General features: G+C 43.3%; 1 protein-coding gene across 1 annotated transcript in view; it reads left to right on the plus strand.

The window, feature by feature from the left end:
• Nucleotides 1-21,894, plus strand: part of ADAMTS16 (ADAM metallopeptidase with thrombospondin type 1 motif 16) — a 508,970-nt gene that overhangs the window by 452,732 nt on the left and 34,344 nt on the right. Inside the window, exon 18 of the mRNA XM_040433225.1 lies at nt 5,856-5,982. Coding sequence (XP_040289159.1) covers nt 5,856-5,982 — 127 coding nt within the window. The remainder of the gene's footprint in view (nt 1-5,855; nt 5,983-21,894) is intronic.

Consider the following 21,894-nt stretch of genomic DNA (forward strand, 5'->3'; position numbering starts at 1 on the left):
GACTCCGATTGGAACTCTCCGCTGCCACCAATGATGGGGGTGGATTTTAATTAGGGGGGGGGAGGGTGGCCGCACTGGCCACCAATGAATGTAATACAGGGGAGGGAGGGATGGGGGCCGCACTGGCCACCAATGAATGTAATACAGGGGAGGGAGGGAGGGAGGGGGTGCTGCACTGGCCACCAATGAATGTAATACAGGGGAGGGAGAGAGGGGGGGCTGCACTGGCCACCAATGAATTTAAAACTGGGGAGGGAGGGGGGTCTGCCCCCTCCTGCCTGGCAGCACCTGATCTCTTACGGGGGGCTATGATCTGCACAATTAACCCCTCAGGTGCGGCACCTGAGGGGTTAATTGTGCAGATCACAGCCCCTGTAAGAGATCGGGTGCTGCCAGGCAGCAGGGGGCAGTTATGTCCACAGTTCTTAGTATATTCTATCTTGAAGCGTCCCCATCACTATGGGAACGCCTCTGTGTATTGTCGGATCTGAGTTTTCACGATATAACTCAAATCCGATAGTATATTCTAACATAGAGGCGTCCCCATGGTGATGGGGACGCTTCAAGTTAAAATATACCATCGGATTGGAGAAAACTCAGATCCTATGGTATAATAGGGACTCCTGACTTTACATTGAAAGTCAATGGGGGACGGATCAGTTTGCAATTGCACCATATTGTGTCAACGTCAAACGGATCCGTCCCCACTGACTTGCATTGTAAGTCATGACGGATTTGTTTGGCTCCGCACGGCCAGGCGGACACCAAAACGACTTTTTCCTTCATGTCCGTGGATCCTCCAAAAATCAAGGAAGACCCACAGAGGAAAAAACGGACACGGATCACGGAACTACGGAACCCGTTTTTGCGGACCGCAAAAACAAAACGGTCGTGTGCATGAGGCCTAAGGATGAGCAAATTGATTCATAGCAGTCCAATTTACTGAACATTACTAGGCAGAACCATGAGGGAGGAAGAAGGATGCTCACATGATCTGAGAGAAAGTGGGGGAGGAGGGCTTGTCCTGATTGACTCAGAGTCTGAAAAACAGCCTCATCAGCCAATCTGGGTAGAAGCAGGCAGGGAGATGTGTCATTCTGTGTTGAGTTGTTGATGGGAGTGGGTGAGTCTATGCAGTGTCTGAAAGAAAACAATTTTGCACAGTGTATAGAGTTACAAGCAAGCATCTATTCAGGGACAGTGTAGGAAAAGAACCCTTGCTTTAAAACCCAAATAACACAGTAGGCAGAAGTCTTATCAGCTCCAATACTGCAATATTCCCAAAGTAAATTGTCAGTAGCAGTGAGTGTGTTTGTAGAAAGGTAAAGACATTTAATTGTGCCTCTCTCTTTACATTACAGAAAACACACTTGCAATTTTGCTATAAACGTTTTATAATTTGGCGTGACCAAATCTATGACTCTTCATTAGGAAAATCATAAGTTTTGATTAGGCCTCATATCTAGAATACGTAAGAGTTCAAAAGAAAAGACCCAGACCTAATCTTCCTAAAGCCAGAATGTAGTACTAGAAGCTGCAGCCATCCAGGCAGTAGTAGTAGTGGTAGGCCACAGTACTGAAAGGCGCAACATTATTCAGGGTAAAGATTGTGGAGAAGATTGTTGACTGGATGTCTCACTCCTCCTCTTAGCCACAGCAGGATGACATGGAGATCTGACGCCATGCCTCAGAGCCAGGTATCACATAATATATTCTGCTCCACCTCCTTGCAGTCCGAGAGAAACCTTTCAGTTGCATCCTCCTGGTCTCCACTGCCCCCTCCTAGTAGGGTACCTTTTATTTTTCCTATGACAACAAAAGCCTACCACACACTCTGGCAGATAGTCAAGAGAGTCTACCTGTTGATGACTTGTGTGAGAGTGGTCAGCATTTGGACTGCCAGTGTGGCAATAAAGAATGGAGGCAATGTATGGTCTAAACCTCCAAAAGAACTGGCAGAGCAAGATCTGCTTCTGTTGTGGTCAGCTCAGAAACTGGGGATCCATCTGATACTCTGGGAGCAGTCTCAAAACATCCCAAAGTTAAGTTAAGCTCGACTGCCTCCAGCTTTGTGCGAGCAACGCCAGTATGGCTTTTTTTTTTTTTTTTACCACAAGGCCGGTACACAAACCCATAGCCATGTGCAAGATCTGTAGGATTAGGTTAGAAGGTTAGAACACAAACACATAGGCACCAGGGCTCATTTGCAGCACATGAGGTGATATCAACACATCCCTTGGGAAAATACAACTGACCAGCATTCTCAATCAGAACAAGCCTGTCCTCCTTTTCCTGCTCTTCTTTGTAGCAACCAGCCCACTTCCCCAAGCAGTACAGTGTCCTTGTCGTCATCATTATCAGCTGCTTTTTCTCCTGCTCAGACTTCTCCTCCTTGACCTCCACTCCATCATGAGACATCCATGGCAGAATATGTGGTCATGAGAAAACTATTATCGACCAGCAATTAGCTTATGTGCAAGCTGAAGTCCCACCCGGCCAAGTTTCTGACATTTTAGTCGCTGTCATACTACTTAGTTGTGGTAATTGTGGCACACTTCTGCATCTTTGCCTACATTTAATTTTTCTGGGCTCTGGCCCAGGCGGTGTGGTAGGACTAACTCTTGGCCAGGCAACCAAGAGTACCACTGCAATAAGTAGAATTTGTCTAGTCGGTCCTATATACAAAATTTAACTCTGTTCAATTAAAAATAAATAAATAAACTAGATGTTATATACCAATTTTCAGGACAATTAGAGCAACTTTGGTTCAGGTAGAATCGATTAAGGTCCGAACTGAACTTTTTGAAAAAGGCTAACCTGAAACAAAACGTCTCTCAATAGCTCAGCCGAAGCTCAGCTCTAGTCTTTTCCATAAGTAAAGCTTCCCCAGTGTACTATTTTTTATGGAGTGTTCCTTATCAACTGTTAATCACAGTTATTCAGATACTGCATTTCCACACAGTACCTATATAAATTTAGTGCAGATAATATATCAGAGACAACACCTCTTGTAAGATTTGGCAGTCCTCTGTTCTCTTACAAACACCATTTAAATGTTAATAAAACTGACAGCAAGCAGAGATCTTGAAAATGGAGAGTTAAAAACAAAGAACATTGAAAGAGGCATAAGCACCATAACGTTTTATTGAACTACAATGAGGTGGTTATTATGGGGGACTTCAACTACCCAGATATAGACTGGGAAACTGAAACTTGTATATCTCATAAGGGAAACAGGTTCGTGGCAATAACCAAAGACAATTACCTCTCCCAACTGGTTCAGGACCCGACTAGAGGGAAGGCCATACTGGACTTAGTATTAACCAATAGACCTGACAGAACAACAGACGTGCAGGTTGGGGGACACCTGGGAAATAGTGACCATAAAGTAATAACCTTCCAATTATCATTCAAAAGAGCGTTTCTACAGGGAGGAACAAAAATACCAAACTTCAAAAAAGCTAAATTTAGCCAACTAAGAGAGGCCATAGGCCAAACTAACTGGGACAAAGTCCTCACAAATACAGACACAAAATGGGATATCTTTAAAAACATCCTAAAAACTCATTGTGAGAGGTACATACCGTATGGTAATAAAAGGTTAAGGAACAAAAAGAAACCAATGTGGATAAATAGAACTGTAAAGAAAGCAATAAATGACAAAAAGAAAGCATATAAAACACTAAAACAGGAGGGTAGCACGGAAGCACTGAAAAACTATAAGGAAAAAAATAGAACATGTAAAAAACAAATAAAAGCGGCCAAACTAGAGACCGAGAGATTAATTGCCAAAGAGAGTAAAACTAACCCTAAAATGTTATTCAATTATATAAATGTTAAAAAGTATAAATCTGAAGGTGTTGGCCCTTTAAAGAGTAATGAGGGGGGAGTCGCAGAGAGCGACGAGGAGAAAGCAAAGCTGTTAAATATTTTTTTCTCCAATGTATTCACTGAGGAAAATAAATTGTCAGATGACATGCAGAATGCAAAAATAAATTCCCCATTAAAAGTGTCCTGTCTGACCCAGGAAGAAGTACATCAGCGACTTAAAAAGATTAAAATAGACAAATCGCCAGGACCGAATGACATACACCCCCGTATCCTAAAGGAATTAAGTAATGTCATAGCCAGATCCTTATTTATGATATTTGCAGACTCTATACTGACAGGGAATGTCCCACAGGATTGGCGCGTGGCATATGTGGTGCCAATATTCAAAAAGGGGCCAAAAAACAGAGCCTGGAAACTATAGGCCGGTAAGTTTAACATCTGTTGTGGGTAAACTGTTTGAAGGTTTTCTGAGAGATGCTATATTAGAGCATCTCAACGGAAATAAGCAAATAACGCCATATCAGCATGGCTTCGTGAGGGATCGGTCATGTCAGACTAATTTAATCAGTTTCTATGAGGAGGTAAGACTTGACAGCGGCGAATCAATGGATGTCGTATATCTGGACTTCTCCAAAGCATTTGACACTGTACCACATAAAAGGTTAGTATATAAAATGAGAATGCTCGGACTGGGAGAAAACATCTGTATGTGGGTAAGTAACTGGCTGAGTGATAGAAAACAGAGGGTGGTTATTAACGGTACACACTCAGATTGGGTCACTGTCTCTAGTGGAGTACCTCAGGGGTCAGTATTGGGCCCTATTCTCTTCAATATATTTATTAATGATCTTGTAGAAGGCTTGCATAGTAAAGTATCAATTTTCGCAGATGACACTAAACTGTGTAAAGTAATTTACACTGATGAGAACAGTATACTACTACAGATGGATCTGGATAGATTGGAGGCTTGGGCAGATAAGTGGCAGATGAGGTTTAACACTGATAAATGTAAAGTTATGCACATGGGAAGGAAAAATGCAAGTCACCCGTACATACTAAATGGTAAAACACTCGGTAACACTGACATGGAAAAGGATCTAGGAATTTTAATAAACAGCAAACTAAGCAGCAAAAACCAGTGTCAGGCAGCTGCTGCCAAGGCCAACAAGATAATGGGTTGCATCAGAAGGGGCATAGATTCCCGTGATATGAACATAGTCCTACTACTTTACAAATCGCTAGTCAGACCACACATGGAGTACTGTGTACAGTTCTGGGCTCCTGTAAACAAGGCAGACATAGCAGAGCTGGAGAGGGTTCAGAGGAGGGCAACTAAAGTAATAACTGGAATGGGGCAACTACAGTACCCTGAAAGATTATCAAAATTAGGGTTATTCACTTTAGAAAAAAGACGACTGAGGGGAGATCTAATTAATATGTATAAATATATCAGGGGTCAGTACAGAGATCTATCCCATCAGCTATTTATCCCCAGGACTGTGACTGTGACAAGGGGACATCCTCTGCGTCTGGAGGAAAGAAGGTTTGTACACAAACATAGAAGAGGATTCTTTACGGTAAGAGCAGTGAGACCATGGAACTCTCTGCCTGAGGAGGTGGTGATGGTGAGTACAATAAAGGAATTCAAGAGGGGCCTGGACGTATTTCTGGAGCTTAATAATATTACAGGCTATAGCTACTAGAGATGGGTCGTTGATCCAGGGAGTTATTCTGATTGCATGATTAGAGTCGGGAAGGAATTTTTTATTCCCCTAAAGTGGAGAAAATTGGCTTCTACCTCACAGGGTTTTTTGCCTTCCTCTGGATCAACTTGCAGGATAACAGGCCGAACTGGATGGACAGGTGTCTTTTTTCGGCCTTATGTACTATGTTACTATGTTACAAGTTATCTGTAATCAACTCCTTAATGTTTTCTAAAGTCAAAACAAAGCTTTCCAATTTCACGATAATATATGTATAATGGCTGAAGAATAAGTAAATGTAAGTTGCTTGTCCTGTTGCAGGTTACATGAACACCAAAGAAGCTTGCTACAAAGATATGCGGATTCAGGTCAATACTTCATTATGTAATGCAAAAAATCGACCTATCACAGGATGGGTCTCTTGCAACATACAAGCTTGTACTCCAGGGTAAGTTAGAAATCTACATATATAGTAGTATGAATGAATAAATGAACATTATATAATTGTGTGCTAAATAAATTGATCTTAACACAAATGACTGTTTTTGAGTTTTGCCTGTTGTTTCTAAAGCTCAATAGTAACCGCTGATGTCATAAAATCAAGTTTCTATGTACAGTAAAGAGAAAAAATACACCCTATTTAAATGTAATGGTTATACACACCACTACTTACTAAATCTGGCCCTTAGAATGTTTTAACCACCTCAGCTCCCCTAGCTTAAACACCCTTAATGACCAGACCACTTTTTACAATTTTGCACTACACTAATTTCATGGTTTATTGCTCGGTCATACAACTTACCACCCAAATGAATTTTGCCTCCTTTTCTTCTCACTAATAGAGCTTTCATTTGGTGGTATTTCATTGCTGCTGACATTTTAACTTTTTTTGTTATTAATCGAAATTTACCAAAATTTTTGCAAAAAAAAGACATTTTTCACTTTCAGTTGTAATTTTTTTTTAAAAACTACATTTCTATATAAATATTTCTCTAAATTTATTGTTCTACATGTCTTTGATAAAAAAAAATGTTTGGGTAAAAAAAAATGGTTTGGGTAAAAGTTATAGCATTTACAAACTATGGTACAAAAATGTGAATTTCCGCTTTTTGAAGCAGCTCTGACTTTCTGAGCACCTGTCATGTTTCCTGAGGTTCTACAATGCCCAGACAGTAGAAAACCCCCACAAATGACCCCATTTCGGAAAGTAGACACCCTAAGGTATTCGGTGATGGGCATAGTGAGTTCATAGAACTTTTTATTTTTTGTCACAAGTTAGCGGAAAATTATGATTTATTTTTAATTTTTTTTCCTTACAAAGTCTCATATTCCACTAACTTGTGACAAAAAATAAAAACTTCCATGAACTCACTATGCCCATCACGAAATACCTTGGGGTGTCTTCTTTCTAAAATGGGGTCACTTGTGAGGTAGTTATACTGCCCTGGCATTTTAGGGGCCCTAATGCGTGAGAAGTAGTTTGAAATCAAAATGTGTAAAAAATGCCCTGTGAAATCCTAAAGGTGCTCTTTGGAATGTGGGCCCCTTTGCCCACCTAGGCTGCAAAAAAGTGTCACACATGTGGTATCACCGTACTCAGGAGAAGTCGGGCAATGTGTTTTGGGGTGTCTTTTTACACATGCCCATGCTGGGTGAGATAAAAATCACACCCAGCATGGGTGTACTTTGTATAAAAAAAATGGGAAAAGTTGTCTTTTAGATATTTCTCTCACCCAGCATGGGTATATGTAAAAAGACACCCCAAAACACATTGCCCAACTTCTGCTGAGTATGGCGATACCACATGTGTGACACTTTTTTGCAGCCTAGGTGGGCAAAGGGGCCCAAATTCCTTTTAGGAGGGCATTTTTAGACATTTGGATTCCAGACTTCTTCTCACGCTTTAGGGCCCCTAAAATGCCAGGGCAGTATAAATACCCCACATGTGACCCCATTTTGGAAAGAAGACACCCCAAGGTATTCCGTGAGGGGCATGGCGAGTTCATAGAAGTTTTTTTTTTTGGCACAAGTTAGCGGGAATTTATTTATTTTTTTCTCACAAAGTCTCCCATTCCGCTAACTTGTGACAAAAAGTTCAATCTTTCATAGACTCAATATGCCCCTCAGCGAATACCTTGGGGTGTCTTCTTTCCGAAATGGGGTCACTTGTGGGGTATTTATACTGTCCTGGCATTTTAGGGGCCCTAAAGCATGAGAAGAAGTCTGGAATATAAATGTCTAAAAAATTTTACGCATTTGGATTCCGTGAGGGGTATGGTGGGTTCATGTGAGATTTTATTTTTTGTCACAAGTTAGTGGAATATGAGACTTTGTAAGAAAAAAAAAAAAAATAATAATCAATTTCCGCTAACTTGTGACAAAAAAATAAAAATCTTCTATGAACTCGCCATGCCTCTCAAAAGTGATCTTTTTATAGCGCCGCAGCGATTTTACGGTGTTTTTGCAGTGATAAGAAAAAAAAAATTCTGGCACTGCAGTGGGGCAGACTGAACGCAAGTGTGCGCACAAGATCAGTCCTGATCGGGCGAACACTGCGTTTTTTGTAGAGCCTATAGAACATGTCCTATTCTTGTCCGCAATTGCGGACAGGAAAAGGCATTTTCTATATAGTTCTGGCAATGTGCAGATCCGCAAAATGCGGAAAGCACATTGCCGGTGTCCGTGTTGTGCGGTTCCGCGGTGTCCGTGTTTTGCGGATCCGTGGATCCGCGGATCCGCAAAACACATACGGACGTCTGAATGGAGCCTTACAGGGGGGTGATCAATGACAAGGGGGTGATCAGGGAGTACCGGTCTTCAGTCGGCACAGGCGCACTGAGAGGAGAACGCTCGCTCGGCTGCTCCTTCCTCAATGCGCCTGCGCCGATGACGTCACATCTACACCCGGCGCAGGCGCACTGAGGAAGGAGCGGCCGAGCGAGCGTCCTCCTATCAGTGCGCCTGCGCCGACTGAAGACCGGTACGGCGAAAGCGAAAGATTTAAAACACAGACAGGGCCAGCCAGAGGATGAGAGCGCTCACTGGCCCTGTCAATCAACATGAGGAGGGGGCGTCATTATGAAAGGAGGCTGCGGCTGCTACCAGCAAGTAGCCGCCCTACTTGCTGGTAGAGAGGTAATTTACATTTTATAAAAGTCCGTTTTTTGAAGAAACTACTGAACGAAAATGAGTAAGAGCCCTATATATTGATAAATCGCAGCATAAGGATTTTAAGGAGCCAAAAAAAAAAAATGACTTTAGGGGGGTGACAGAAGCCCTTTAATGTGACCTTCTACAAAATTTGAATGCACATGTCCAACTGTTCAATGTTTCAGTACATTTTGCACAACTTGCTGTTGCCTAACAAGTAGCTTAACGGCAAAATTCACAACAGATGTTCAATCCATAAATCGCCAAAAAAAAATCCTGGTTTAATTAGAATTGGTATTTAAACATTACTCCTCATCATGCTGTTCACATTATAACATCATAAGACCAAGACGACAACTAGCAATTGATCAACAGTACCTCGCCATTATGATGCTTCAAGCAGGATGTTCTGAGTGTCACAAATCCCACACTAATGACCGCTTCATTGTGAACAATGCCCTGTGGAACTGGATGATGAATGCCGCACAACTCCATGCACATTTAAGGGAGGTGAGAGGCACCCAATGTCACCTAAGACCATTTGAAACCGTTTACATGAGCATGGTCTGCGTGCTAGACTACCTGCAAGGGTACCTCACCACACCACCAGGCACAGGTGTCATCGTCTTGCATGGGCCAGGGAGTATCTACGGTAGACCAGGGACCAGTGAGCCTCAGTGCTGTTCAGTGATGAAAGTCAATTCACGCTGAGCAAAAATGATGGCCACCAACGATGTTGGAGATGTCAAGGCGAGCACTATGCATCAGCCACTGTTGTCACCAGACAACACTGGTGTTAAAGTGTGGTCAGGTTTGTCTAGTCAATACAGAACTGATGCAATCTACTTGAATAATTAAGTTATTCAAGTAGTCATTAAAGAAGTTATTCAAGTAGGGTTGCCACTGTACCATTCACAAAGTGTATGGTACAGTGGCAACCCTACTTGAATAACTTCTTTAATGACTACTTGAATAACTTAATTAATCCAGTCATCGTGCTTCTGCATGAACAGCACAGGCCTAATTTCATCTTCATGGACAAGAGTGCTCCAGCTCATCAAGGTTGCATCATTAGGGAACGGCTGCTGGAGACTGGGGTACCTGAAATGGAGTGGCCTGCACTTTCTGCAGACCTGAATCCCATTTAAAACCTATGGGATCAGCTTAGCTGCCATGTAGAGGCTCATAACTCTGTACCCCAGAACCTCAATGACCCGAGGGCCGCACTTCAAGAAGAGTGGGATGCCATGCATCAGCAGACAATGGCCACTTTCAGACGAGCGAGTTGTACACTCCAAACTCGGAGCATGAGTATAAGACAGCTTCCGTCCTGAACTTCCAGCACTGCCAGGGTCGCATAGCATTATATTGATTTTATGATGCTGTGTAACCCTTACAGTTTTGGAATGTATTACATAACACTGACAGCATTATGTCAGTGTTATCCAATACATTCCAGACCTCTAAGTGTTACATAGCATCATAAATCAATATAATGCTATGCGACCCCGGCAGTGCTAGAAGTTCAGGACGGGAGCTGTCTTATACTCATGCTTCAAGTCCGGAGTGCACAACTCGCTCGTCTGAAAGCGGCCAATAAGTCGACTTGTGAACAGCATGAGACGTCGTTTTCAAACTGTAATTGATGCTCAAGGCCACATGACAAGTTATTGAGACATTAAACATTTTTGTGGCGGTATACCCACCTCTGTTGTTGGCTTTTGTTTCAATAAATTTTTGAGATGAGGAAATCACTTAATTACTTACGGTAAATGCCCTACTTTCATGATATAATATCCCTGTAGCGTGAACTTTTTACGTTTTCCATAAATTTCACCCCAAAGCCATTGATTGTCTGTGTAACTGCAGATCTGTTTCTGCATATACTTACTGGATAGCAAGTGCATTATGTGTATGAAACTGTATGCACCCTAATTAAACCAGTATTATAAGTCTATTTAGATCTGATGAGTACATGTAAATTTGTGAATTTAATTACTAACTCTTTTACATCAGCTAATTGCTAACTCTCTTACATAGGTATAGCAGTTGTGTAAATTGAAATCTGTATGTTGCTGTTTTCGTTCAAATATTATATTTCTTTTGGATAATTTAGAGAAGCTACCTTGGTTGTAGTCATAACATTGCAACAGCCATTTAATTTTCTAGTTTTCTAGATTTATGTATAGGCCTACCTATTAAAATAAGGGTCTCAGTGGAGCTCCTTTTGCTGTCAATCCTTTTTATTTACATCTATGAGCATACAAAGATAATATTTCACAAGTTGAAAAATAACACTGACATTGGGGAAAATAATCCAGAGTAATATTTTAATAAAACTGAGGAATTGTAGACAGCAGAAAGCAGCATCAGCTTTTTTTTGGAGGTGATTTGGAAATGGACATATGTTGCCACTAATCAAACATCTGCTAGTTATCTTAGTATACACTGGGCACAGTGGGGCTTTAGGAGGCTTTAGCAATGCAAAAGACATACAGTATTAATGCGAACAGTATTACACAGCATATTTTACAATGCACTTGAGACACATATAGTTGTCATTCTTAAATAAATCTAACTGATGTCATAATCCTTTGAATGCACAGCACAAATGATGTGCATAACGCCAGGCAGGATAGAAATGGATATGGTTCTGGTGACTGAATTATCCACCATCACTAGTTCTGAGGTTTTTCCCAAGTTCCTTTAATTTTGTTGTTTGAAAATATTCTTAGCTCTTACTCAGAAGAGCTTCAGCAGTAGCAGGATGAAAACGTAACATTTAAGATAATGTATCCTACAATAATTGTTATCCAACTTTCTACATATTTTCTAACTGCATTCCCAATTCTTGTTTTGTAAAGTGTTGGTATATCCAGGGGCGTAGTTAAAGGCTCATGGGCCCTGGTGCACGAATTCAGCTTGGACCCTCCTTTCCTCAGGCCAGGGAAGCACATAGCCTTCACGCTGCCTGAGGCAAAAATTGAAACGGCACCGCCCCATGCCAAATTCTTGACGTAACGCCTTCCCTCCAGAAGGAAGTGTAACTTGACCAGCATGCACTTTCTATAATACCGGGGTCACCTTATGCAACACAAGGGTCTTTGTGTCCCCTCAGTCTCGACTGCTACCTCTGCACTCCCTATAGCTACACCCCTGGGTATACCGTGGATATGACATTTGGAACTCACAACTATCCACATTAAAGGCAAGAACCTTAACCACTGGGCTATGTAGCTCAATGCTCAGGCATTTCTGAAAAACTCATAGAAGTTTCTCTTGTATAAATCAAGAGAAACTTCTTTGAGGTTGTTCAGCAATGATTTAGCATCGAGATTTATAGCCCAGTGGTTAAGGTTCTTGCCTTTAATATAAAATATTGCGAGTTCAAATCCCCACAGAAACTTTTTAAAGATAGAGGCTAAATAAAACTTAAAAACACAGGGTGTTCCCAACAGTGAAAAATTTGATTTTATTGAGAAAATATTTTAGCAAAACGTAAAGTATGATCAAATAGTACCCGTATTAACCCACACCAACCTTTTTAACTTGTGTAACCAGTATTTTTAAAATGTTTCTGTGGGGATTCGAACTCAGAACCTTCTACATTACAGGTAAAAGAAACTTAACCACCTGGCTATAGAGCTCAATGCTAAGTCATTGATGAAAAAACTCTTAGAAGTTTCTCTTGTATAATATAAGAGAAACTTCTATGAGGTTTTTGGCACAAGAGAAACTTCTATGAGGTTGCCCCCATTGTCTAAGATGGGAATGCCCCTTTAAGGTTTTTGCTGTTAATGTAGACAGTTGTGAGTTCGAATCCCCCACAGAAACATTTTAAAAATAGAGGCTAAATAAAACTTAAATACCCCCAACAGTGAAAAGTTTCATTTTATTAAGAAAAAAATGGAGCAAAATGTAAAATATGATCAAATAACACCTGTATTAACCCACACCAACATTTTTAACTCGTGTAACCAGTATATTTTGTTGGGAAAGGTGGCAACCCAAACAGCCCCCCCCCCCCCCGCTCAGGACCTCTATAGGCCCGCTCACTGCAGCAAGCTATGCTTCATCAGGACTTACTTTGTAAAAAAAAAAAATCTTTTCATCACAATATTCTGACCCTCATAACTTTTTTATAGTTATGTTCACGGAGATGTGTGGGGTCTCATTTTTTGCTGGACAATCTGTCGTTTTTGACAATACCATTTTGGGTTGTGAATGACTTGATCACTGTTTATTCAAATTTCTTGGGATAAAGTGATGAAAAAAACACGAATCGGCCTTTTTTAATTTTTTTCGTTACGACATTCACCATATAGGCTAACTTTTTAAAAATATTTTAATAGTATAGGCGTTTTCGCCTGTGGTGATGCCCATAATGCTATTTTAATTTTTTTGGCGGGGGAAAATGGGGGGAATTTTAATTTTTATGTTTTAAAAACTATATATTTTTTTTTTCACTTTTTGTTAAGTCCCCCAAGTGGGCCACAACTTACAATCATCAGATGTAAATTGCTCTATTATCTGTATAGAAATCACCATATCACAGTTCAGTGCTGCCATCTAGTGGCCTGAACTGGGATATACTAACAATGAGCCTTGAGGCCTAGTACAGGCTGTGGCTCATTTTTAGAACAGGGTGCTTTCCCCGATCTCCGCTGGGGGAAAGCGCGCCTAAAGAGGTATCCAGCGCTTCCAGTTTTTAACACTCACAGATGCCGTGAGTAAGTGGAACTCATTGCTGTGAGGGGAGGGGGCATGTGGCGTATTCTGGGGCCATGAGGGTGAAGAACTGTGTGAGGAGCTTTATGGGATGAATGTAACTGTGTTGTTAGTACATTATTACAAGATTTGGGAACCCACTTTTGATTTTGCCTAGGGCCACATTTTGTCTAAAGCCGGCCCTGGCTGCACAGCAATGGTCCCAGACATTGTGCTGTGTACAGAACCGCAGCCGAGCCCATTTACATAGGATTCTGCTGTGCAGGGAAAGACTCTGAATGGAGCCGCAGTGCGGTCATTTTGTGAGATGGGTATTTTCTTTTGGAATAGGCTCAGTCCTTTTGATCCTGTGGAAGAAAAGCGTCTGCGGGAGGAGTCTGGCAGCAGCTTCTTTCTCTCTCCCCATTAAAAGCACTTGTACACTTGGCCAAGCTGAGTATACATGTACTGTATATAGATAAGCAGGGAGGAATAGCCAGGAGTACAGACTGGCAATTCACTGTACCAGGGGACTTGCTGGTGAGGTCCAGGGCCACCTTATTCAGCACTTTCATATGACTGCAGGCAGCCACGATTCAGCCGGCAGTCTTGCATTCCAACACAGCCCTGCAGACATCTGTGCATGTGGGAAATATTGTACATAATCATTTTGCACCAAATGGCAGCAAAAAGTTGACAAAACCTCAATGTAGAATGATCCCTACAGACACAGGTATCTGCAAGAGTCTCTTGTCTGCAGTCTCAATCTTTCTGTGGCATAAGTATCTGGAAAAACATTAAATATCCACATCACATGACCATATCACAGGTATCATCCTGAAGCTACAGAAAACACTGAGGCTCTGGCCAGGAGAAGAAGAAGTGAAATATCTCTGTAAGGCCTCTTGCACACGACTGTATGGCTTTTTCCATTTTTTGTGGTCCGCAAAAAATACGGATGACGTCCGCGTGCATTCCGTTTTTTGCGGAACTAAACAGCTGGGCCCTGATAGAACACTACTATCCTTTTCCATTATGCGGACAATAATAGGACATGTTCTATCTTTGAACGGAAAAATGGAAATACGGAAATGGAAGGCATACAGAGTACCTTCCGTTGTTTTTTTGCGGATCCATTGAAATGAATGGTTCCGTGTATGGTCCATATACGGAACGTAAACGGAAAAAAAAAACATTTGTGTGCAAGAGGCCTAAGTGTGTTTGTAAGCATCTGCTGTTGTTCTGAATAAATGTATGTACTGCACAGTAAGACTTCTCTTAAAATTAAGAGATAACAGCAAAATTATCAATGCCTCTAGTTTTTCAATTTATGGGTACGTGTTTCACTAAAATGAGCAGTTTTATTCTATAAAAATGACATTTCTCCCAAATGGGGCTAAGTTGCGATACCAACCACAGAGGATAGCTGATCAGTATAAAAGTCTTGGAAAACCCTTTAACCACCTAAGTGTTCTGCCCAAGCTCAGCTAGAGCTGTGGGAAAAGAACTTAACTGTTCTGTCCAAGCTTACCTCGGTCAGAAAGTGGAGGGGGAGGGCTGCTTTAGCTGTTGATATCTTCTGAATGGTGGCAGCTTTCATACAACATCAAAATGACAGCATTAGTCCAAAAAATCGAGTTGGGAATAATCGCAGGTAAAACCTGCTTTTACTTTCACTTTCAGCTGTATTCACTGTATTCCGATTTCTAACAGTGATATCTTCCCAAGTAGTGAGCATATTGCAGTCATTCTACAGGGCACTACAGGGTTAAAAATACAATAGTGTCCCCTGAGTTGTGCGCCAACAAGATTTACTGCAGACACACATATAAAACATTTTTCAAATTTTAATGCTATTTTGAAAAATCTTGCAAATGAGACAAAACAAAAGAAACCTCTTTATCTGATAGGGAAATATTCAAATCCTTTTCCCAGGAGATCAAGTAGCATGGTTTGTTAACAGATTGGGAAGTTTCAGTTTTGGTTTGGGTAGAAGTGTGAGCGATTCGAAACTGTAAAGGCCTCTTGAAGTAGGATATTTGACTAGGTAGGCCTTGCACATTTGGTCTAAATGAGCTACAGTATATGTAAGCTATTAAGAGGTTTGTAATTGTAATAGGCAGACCATTGTGCAGGTGAAGGAAGGTCTTATATTGGTGAAGGTAATATATTTTTGTATCAAAAGGTCACCTCACAGGCCAAAGGGATCTGAGAAGTGTGCATCTAGCAGGTGAGGAATAGCACAAGCTGATGCTAAGGGAGAAGGTGTAGAAGAAAAAACAAGTTTTTTATTCACAGAGAACCCGGAGCATGGTTGCAGTGCAGTGGCGGATCCAGAGCCTGGTGTCGGGAGGGGCACTTCCCCGGGCAATAGGAGATTATGGGGCCCCTGTGTCCCCTGCCCACCCTCAAGCCACACCCACACACAGCCCGACCCATATATCGCGCCCATACCTCTTACATCCAGTGACGTCTCCTTTGATGTAGATGTTCTCTTTCTTCATCTTCTCCATTCAGACCAGACCTCCATGATGATTTCTTTCAGCCATCACTCATCTCTGCAGAGTTTGACAGACAGACATCTTAGTTTCCTACTTTTCCTCCAACCTTCTCAGCATCCCATCATGCACCCCCCAATACTGAGACGCTGTGCCCGCCAAAACTATACTGTAGAAACTGAAAAAAAAAATTAAAATACTAGTTACACACAGCGCCCCCTTCAATAATTATTGGAACACAATGCTGTAAAAAATAACTGCACCCAGCAAACAGTGCCCCTGACACTAATAGTGTAACCATAATGTCCCCCAAAAATAACTGTGCTAAGCGGATACTGTGCCAGGACACCACCACAGTAATAGTGCTCCCCAAAATCCCAACAATAGTAATAATTCTGTGCCAGAGTACACTCGGTATTAATAGTGCTCCTACAGTGCCCCCAACAGTAATTGTGTCCCGGAAGTAATAATGCTCCCATAGTCCCCCAGTTGTAATAAAGCCCCCGTATAATACGCGCCAGTGCAAAAAATGCTCCGTTGTGTGGCAGTAAAAACAAAACTCCTCTTAGTGCCCCCAGTAGAGTCAATGTCCCCAGAGTGCCCTCATGTGATCCAATGACCCATACTGTGTGCCACTACGAAAGCACTTAGTGTCCCCAGTTGAGCTAAGGTGCCCATAGTACCCCTATAATTTGTGCCAGTATAAAATACTCCTATATAGTGCCCCCAGAAGATGCCCCCATAGTGCTCCTCTCCATCCTATATAGTGCCCCCAGAAGATGCCCCCATAGTGCTCCTCCCCATCTCCATAATGCCCTTCATAATGTGGCAGTATAAAATGCCCCTATAGACTGCCCCACATAGATGCCCCCATAATGCTTCTCTCCCCCCTTCCCCATAGTGGCACCAAAATGGGTACCAGTATTAAATGCCCTTTTATAATGCCCCCATAGTGCTCTTTTTCCCCCCTTCTCCATAGTGCCCCCCATAATGTGCCAGTATATAGGGACTCCATTAGATGCCCCCCCTGGATCCGCCAATGTTGCAGCGTTTGTTGTATGAGGGTTTCCATAACCATAATGAAAAGAGAGGAGGGAAGGGGACATCCCTGTCTGCCCACTAGAGGTGGTGAAGGGATCCGAAAGGGTACTGTTTACTTTAACTTGTGCATCAAAAGCTTATTCGGCATCGGTGTTTAGTAGAGTCAGGGGAATATTTTTGGAGCAAGCTGTAAGTGGTAGCTTTCTTTCAGGGGATCATCCTCACAGATACAGCTTCAGGACACCAGGTTTAAGGTCCAAACAGTGCATTTATTGTGGCACACCAGCAAAAGCAGAACAACAAAACAATAAACACCCGTCCAGGCTCTAACTAATACATTAACGTCCCTGACTCACCTATTAGGTACAGTTCACACCCTGTGAACCGATGCGGCTTTCCCAGCCAATGTTCCACAGCCTCCTGGCTGTGCAGAGCACCTTTCACACATGGTCTCAAGTCCAATGTCTCTTGTAGGGGATTAAGGCTCAGTAGTCTGCCTGACTATGACCCTGCGACTATCTCAGGCGTCGCTGCCTCACCCAACTCCAGGCTACCACCCAGCCTCGTGGCCCCTCAGCCTTGCCCGGCTGAGACCACACTCACAGAGCCTCTCCCAGCCAATGTCCCACAGGCTCCTGGCTGTACAGAGCACAGTACACCCACTGTCTCAAGTCCAATACCTTTATGGGGGAGTGTGGCCCAGTAGTCCTCCCGACTCTGGCCATGTGACCGTCGCTCCAGCAGGCGTCGCTGGGTGCCCCAAACTTCAGGCTATCGCCTAGCCTCGTGGCCCCTCAGCCAACCTGGCTGAGACCACTCACACATAGCCTCACCAGGACTCTACTTCACAAAACACTCCCCAGACTGACATACTGGGAGGCACTTTATGCCGGCCTAATTACAGCAGGCCTCACCTGCGATCACCTCAGGTAGAAGGGAATACCTATGCCAAATGGGTGTGGATTGGCAGATCTCACTGCCAAGCCTACCCGCCAATACAATTAAAATCCAATTAATAAACAACACTGTCTCAGCAAACTATGCTTTGCTGAGACTATGGTCACTCTCTGGATTTTAGTTGTATCACCCATCTGAGGTACCTGAGTGGGACATACACGCCTTCCAGCACTGTTCACATGACCACATATCCCCCCCTCTGTTCACACCTGTGGGGGTGAATACTTGTAATACCCGGATGCTCGTGAGAGGGCATCTGCCACACACCCTTCCCTTTATTTTTCCACACACATGTCAGCAGAGCTTGGTTTATCACCAAAAGGACGTTCTGCCTAATGGACATTGTCTAAGAGACATCTAATGGCCAGACACTCTTGTTTTACTCTTCCACGAGCTACGATGATACGCTCTCATACTCTCTGATCTCGCTGTCTTAGTCTCTTTGGCTCTCGCACATGCCCAGGTCCTTTCCTGGACTGCTCCTTCTCTTCCACTAGAGCATGCTTGTCGCCGCTTGCTCCTTTAAAACTCTTCTGGCTCACTTCTTTTTTTCCAACATTTCTGCTTCTCGATTTGCTAGCTCTGGAACGACCATAAGTTCCATTTCCACGCTCTTCCTTCTCCTCAGCAGTAGTATTCTCAGGTTTGGCTGCAGTTTCAGAGATCTCTTCTTCAGTTGCTTTTTTCCACTTCGGCAGAATCTCCTTCAGCCTCTTCTTTGGGCTCTGCAGCAGCTGAGGATTTCTCCCACTCCAACACATCGGCCTTAGCTTCTTTAGCCTTTATCTCTATGGAGTCTCCATTCACTTTGTTAGCCTTCTCATCCTTCTCAGACATGGCATCATATACTGGCACTCTTTCTCACCGAGGTTGGTTGCACTGGGGACACCGGGGTCTTTAACAGACTCTTCATCTTCTGGCATTCCCTCCAGAGGGTCAACCAGAATATTGTTCCCCATTCGTGAAGGCTCTAGGAGAGCCATCTCACAGTAGTAGACAACATCTGCATCTCCTCGTATTTCTTCCCCAGCAGACCGCTGGCTTTCTGGAAGACATTGACGGCAGAGGGAATGTCTTTCATGACCAGGTCCTGGCTACTCACTACCATGAGTCTCTTGGATTCAGCATCCATATCAGCCACATTACCTGGTTCCGCAGAACCATCTTCCATCTTCTCTGCCGCGGCCGGTTCCTGGCACCACCAACTCCAGACCCATTATTAACAGGCTCTGGCTTAGACTTCTTGGCATCTTTCAGAGGACTCTCCTCTTCAGGTTTCTCATTTTACTTTGATTGAGCCAACCTGTCATCTCGAGAAGCTCTTGCCTCTAACTCTTCAAGTTTAGTCCTCATTTCCTGCACCTGCTGCTCGAGAGCACGCTTAGAATTCTCCAGCTCATAGACTTTCTTCCCAACATCATCCTTTGAGCTCATGAGATCTTCCATCTCTGCTCTGAGTTCCCTGTTCAGCCTTTCAAATTAATCTCGCTCCTCAAACGCTTCTTCGAGGGCTCTAACCAAGGAGAGAGCCTTGGTCTCCTTCTCCCGAGCATCAGTCTCCACTTGGTCAAGTTCTTCGGCATACCGGGCCGAGATGTATTTCTCTTCAGCCAGGAGCTGGTTAAACTTCTTCTGTTTCTTCTCCAACTTAGACACAATTTGTCTCTGGTGGTCCAGGTCCACCATCCGATTACGCAACTCTTGATCAAGTTGAGCAATCCTGGCTTCCAAATGTCTATTCTCCTCCAGGAGAGCAGATTTTCCTGAGATGCTGTTTGAGACCTCAACAGCCAGCTCATCTTTTTCCTGCTCCGCATGACATCTGGATCGCTCAGAAGCTGCAAGTTCCTCTTGAAGTTGGAAAATTTCCACTTCTATTTGTGACTCTAGATCCTTTAGTTCATTCATCTCTTTCTGAGTCTCCTCCTTTGACTCTTCTGGAGCTTTCTCCAGTTGCCCTGCGAGAATAGCTAGTCCCTTCTCTAGTGTATCTAGGGACTGTGCGGAACGGGCGAAAACATCTTCAAGTTTGCAGCCGTACTGACCTGCCAGGCCCAGCTGGTAGTGAGCCTCTGCCAGCAGCCGGTCATGCTCTTCTACACACTCTTTTTGGTTGGTCAGACCTGCCAGGAAGTCGTCCACTGCCTGGGTATAATTCTCATCTTCTCATCAAGTATAACTGTCTGGTCGCTACTAGCAACTACCTTAATTTAGCAAGACCTTGACATGGTAGCTTCCCTCTCTGAGTTGAGTTGCTATTGGTCACCGCACATACGTCATATATACCGCTCGGGTCATTATCAATCCTGACCTCTAGGGGCACCAATGAGCCAAACCCCACATTGGACATTTATTTATTAACCATAGAACACATTGGAGACTGCATATCCACCTCTGGTACACCCTCTGACTCTGCCATATTTTCCTGCACATTTTTCACAGCTGTGTTCTCTCCACATTTATCAAAACTTCTGCATCATTTACATTTTTACCCCCAGGTGGAGCTTCTCTCCTGACCACAACCTGCAACGGAAGAGGCATGTCATCATCACATATTTCACACGACATCACATTTTCATTATGCATTTTTACAAACTTGGCACAACCGCTTTGAACCTTATCAACACCATTGTTTTCAATGTGTTTTTCCCTTACGCTCTCATTTAAAGGGATAGGTACAGATTCTGCAGGAGTTACGTCACCTTCTGCAGTAGTGTTTCCATTTCGTCACAAGTCCCAAAACAAGGTTAGATCCTGGCCAAACATTCCCTCATGCATGAGCCCTTTTCCAACATCAAGTTCACAAGTCCCAATTCTCACTGGCGTCTCAACCCCAGTGAGAGCCTCAGAATAGACCTTGCTATCCGTATGAACATACTGCACATAGTCCCCAGCTATACAAGCAATAATAGGAACAGTCTTACCTACAGACGTCACGGGTTCGTCAGTCCCAGGCGATGAGGGAGCTCCAAGAACATCTCCCCCAAGGTCACCATCCTTCTCCTGGACACTAGGAACCTCCCGCCTTTGACTCCTGGCCATAGGACAATCAGGTGCACACTTTTTGACTTGGCGACATCTCCAGCAGCACTCTCTCTGCTGCGGGACAGCTGCACACAGTCGTGGTTGGTTGCTCTCAGCAACAGCCTTTTGGCACCTCCGCAGTTCCTCTCTAGGACTCTGTACAGACTTGCCGTAAACACTTGAACTCTTGAGAGTCGCACTGCTCTCCATCTCACTCTCTTCCCATCAGTTGGCCTTGGCAATGGCATACACCACCTTCTCTGGAACTCCAGGTACATCACTGACACCTTGGACTTTTACAAAGTGTCCCCTCAGTGTTGAAGACTTAGTCTCCAGGGCCAACTGCAGTTGCGCCCTCAAAGCTTGCCCCTCTGCATCCAACCCAGTTCCTCAGCACAGGGGTTACCGTGGGAAATGCCTTGGGTTAGGACGTCTCTTTGTCTGTTCAACCTGCCCATGAGCTTTTCCTGCTCCTGTTGCCACATCACTTGCCTTTGGCTAGCCTTCAGATTGGCCCACTTCAGCTGCTTGGTAAAATCCTCAATCCACCCCATAGCAACAGACAATCCTCTAGCAACACAACAGAAAAAAAAATTATAATTTTTTCCCACAGGTCAGTCTCTTTAACTTGGGCTTCTGGCCTTTTAAATCCCCACACAATTTTCTTTGCAACACAGAAATTTTTTTGTCCAAGATAGCACGAGCAGCACCTGTTCCACCGAACAAACAGGCTTCCAGCCCTTTAACAACAGCATAGCAGTAACAAAGCGGCATTCAGCAGCATCTTCTTTTTTTGTCCTGTCAGAAACCAGTCTTTTTAGCAACCTGCTGTTGTTGCTGCACACATCCTCCACCAATTGTAAAGGATAGCTTTCTTTCATGGGAACATCCTCACAGATACGGCTTCAGGACACCAGGTTTAAGGTCCAAACAGTGCATTTATTGTGGCACACCAGCAAAAGGAGAACAACAAAACAATAAAC

Source organism: Bufo bufo, chromosome 5, assembly GCF_905171765.1.
Source record: "Bufo bufo chromosome 5, aBufBuf1.1, whole genome shotgun sequence".
Classification (NCBI taxonomy): domain Eukaryota; kingdom Metazoa; phylum Chordata; class Amphibia; order Anura; family Bufonidae; genus Bufo; species Bufo bufo.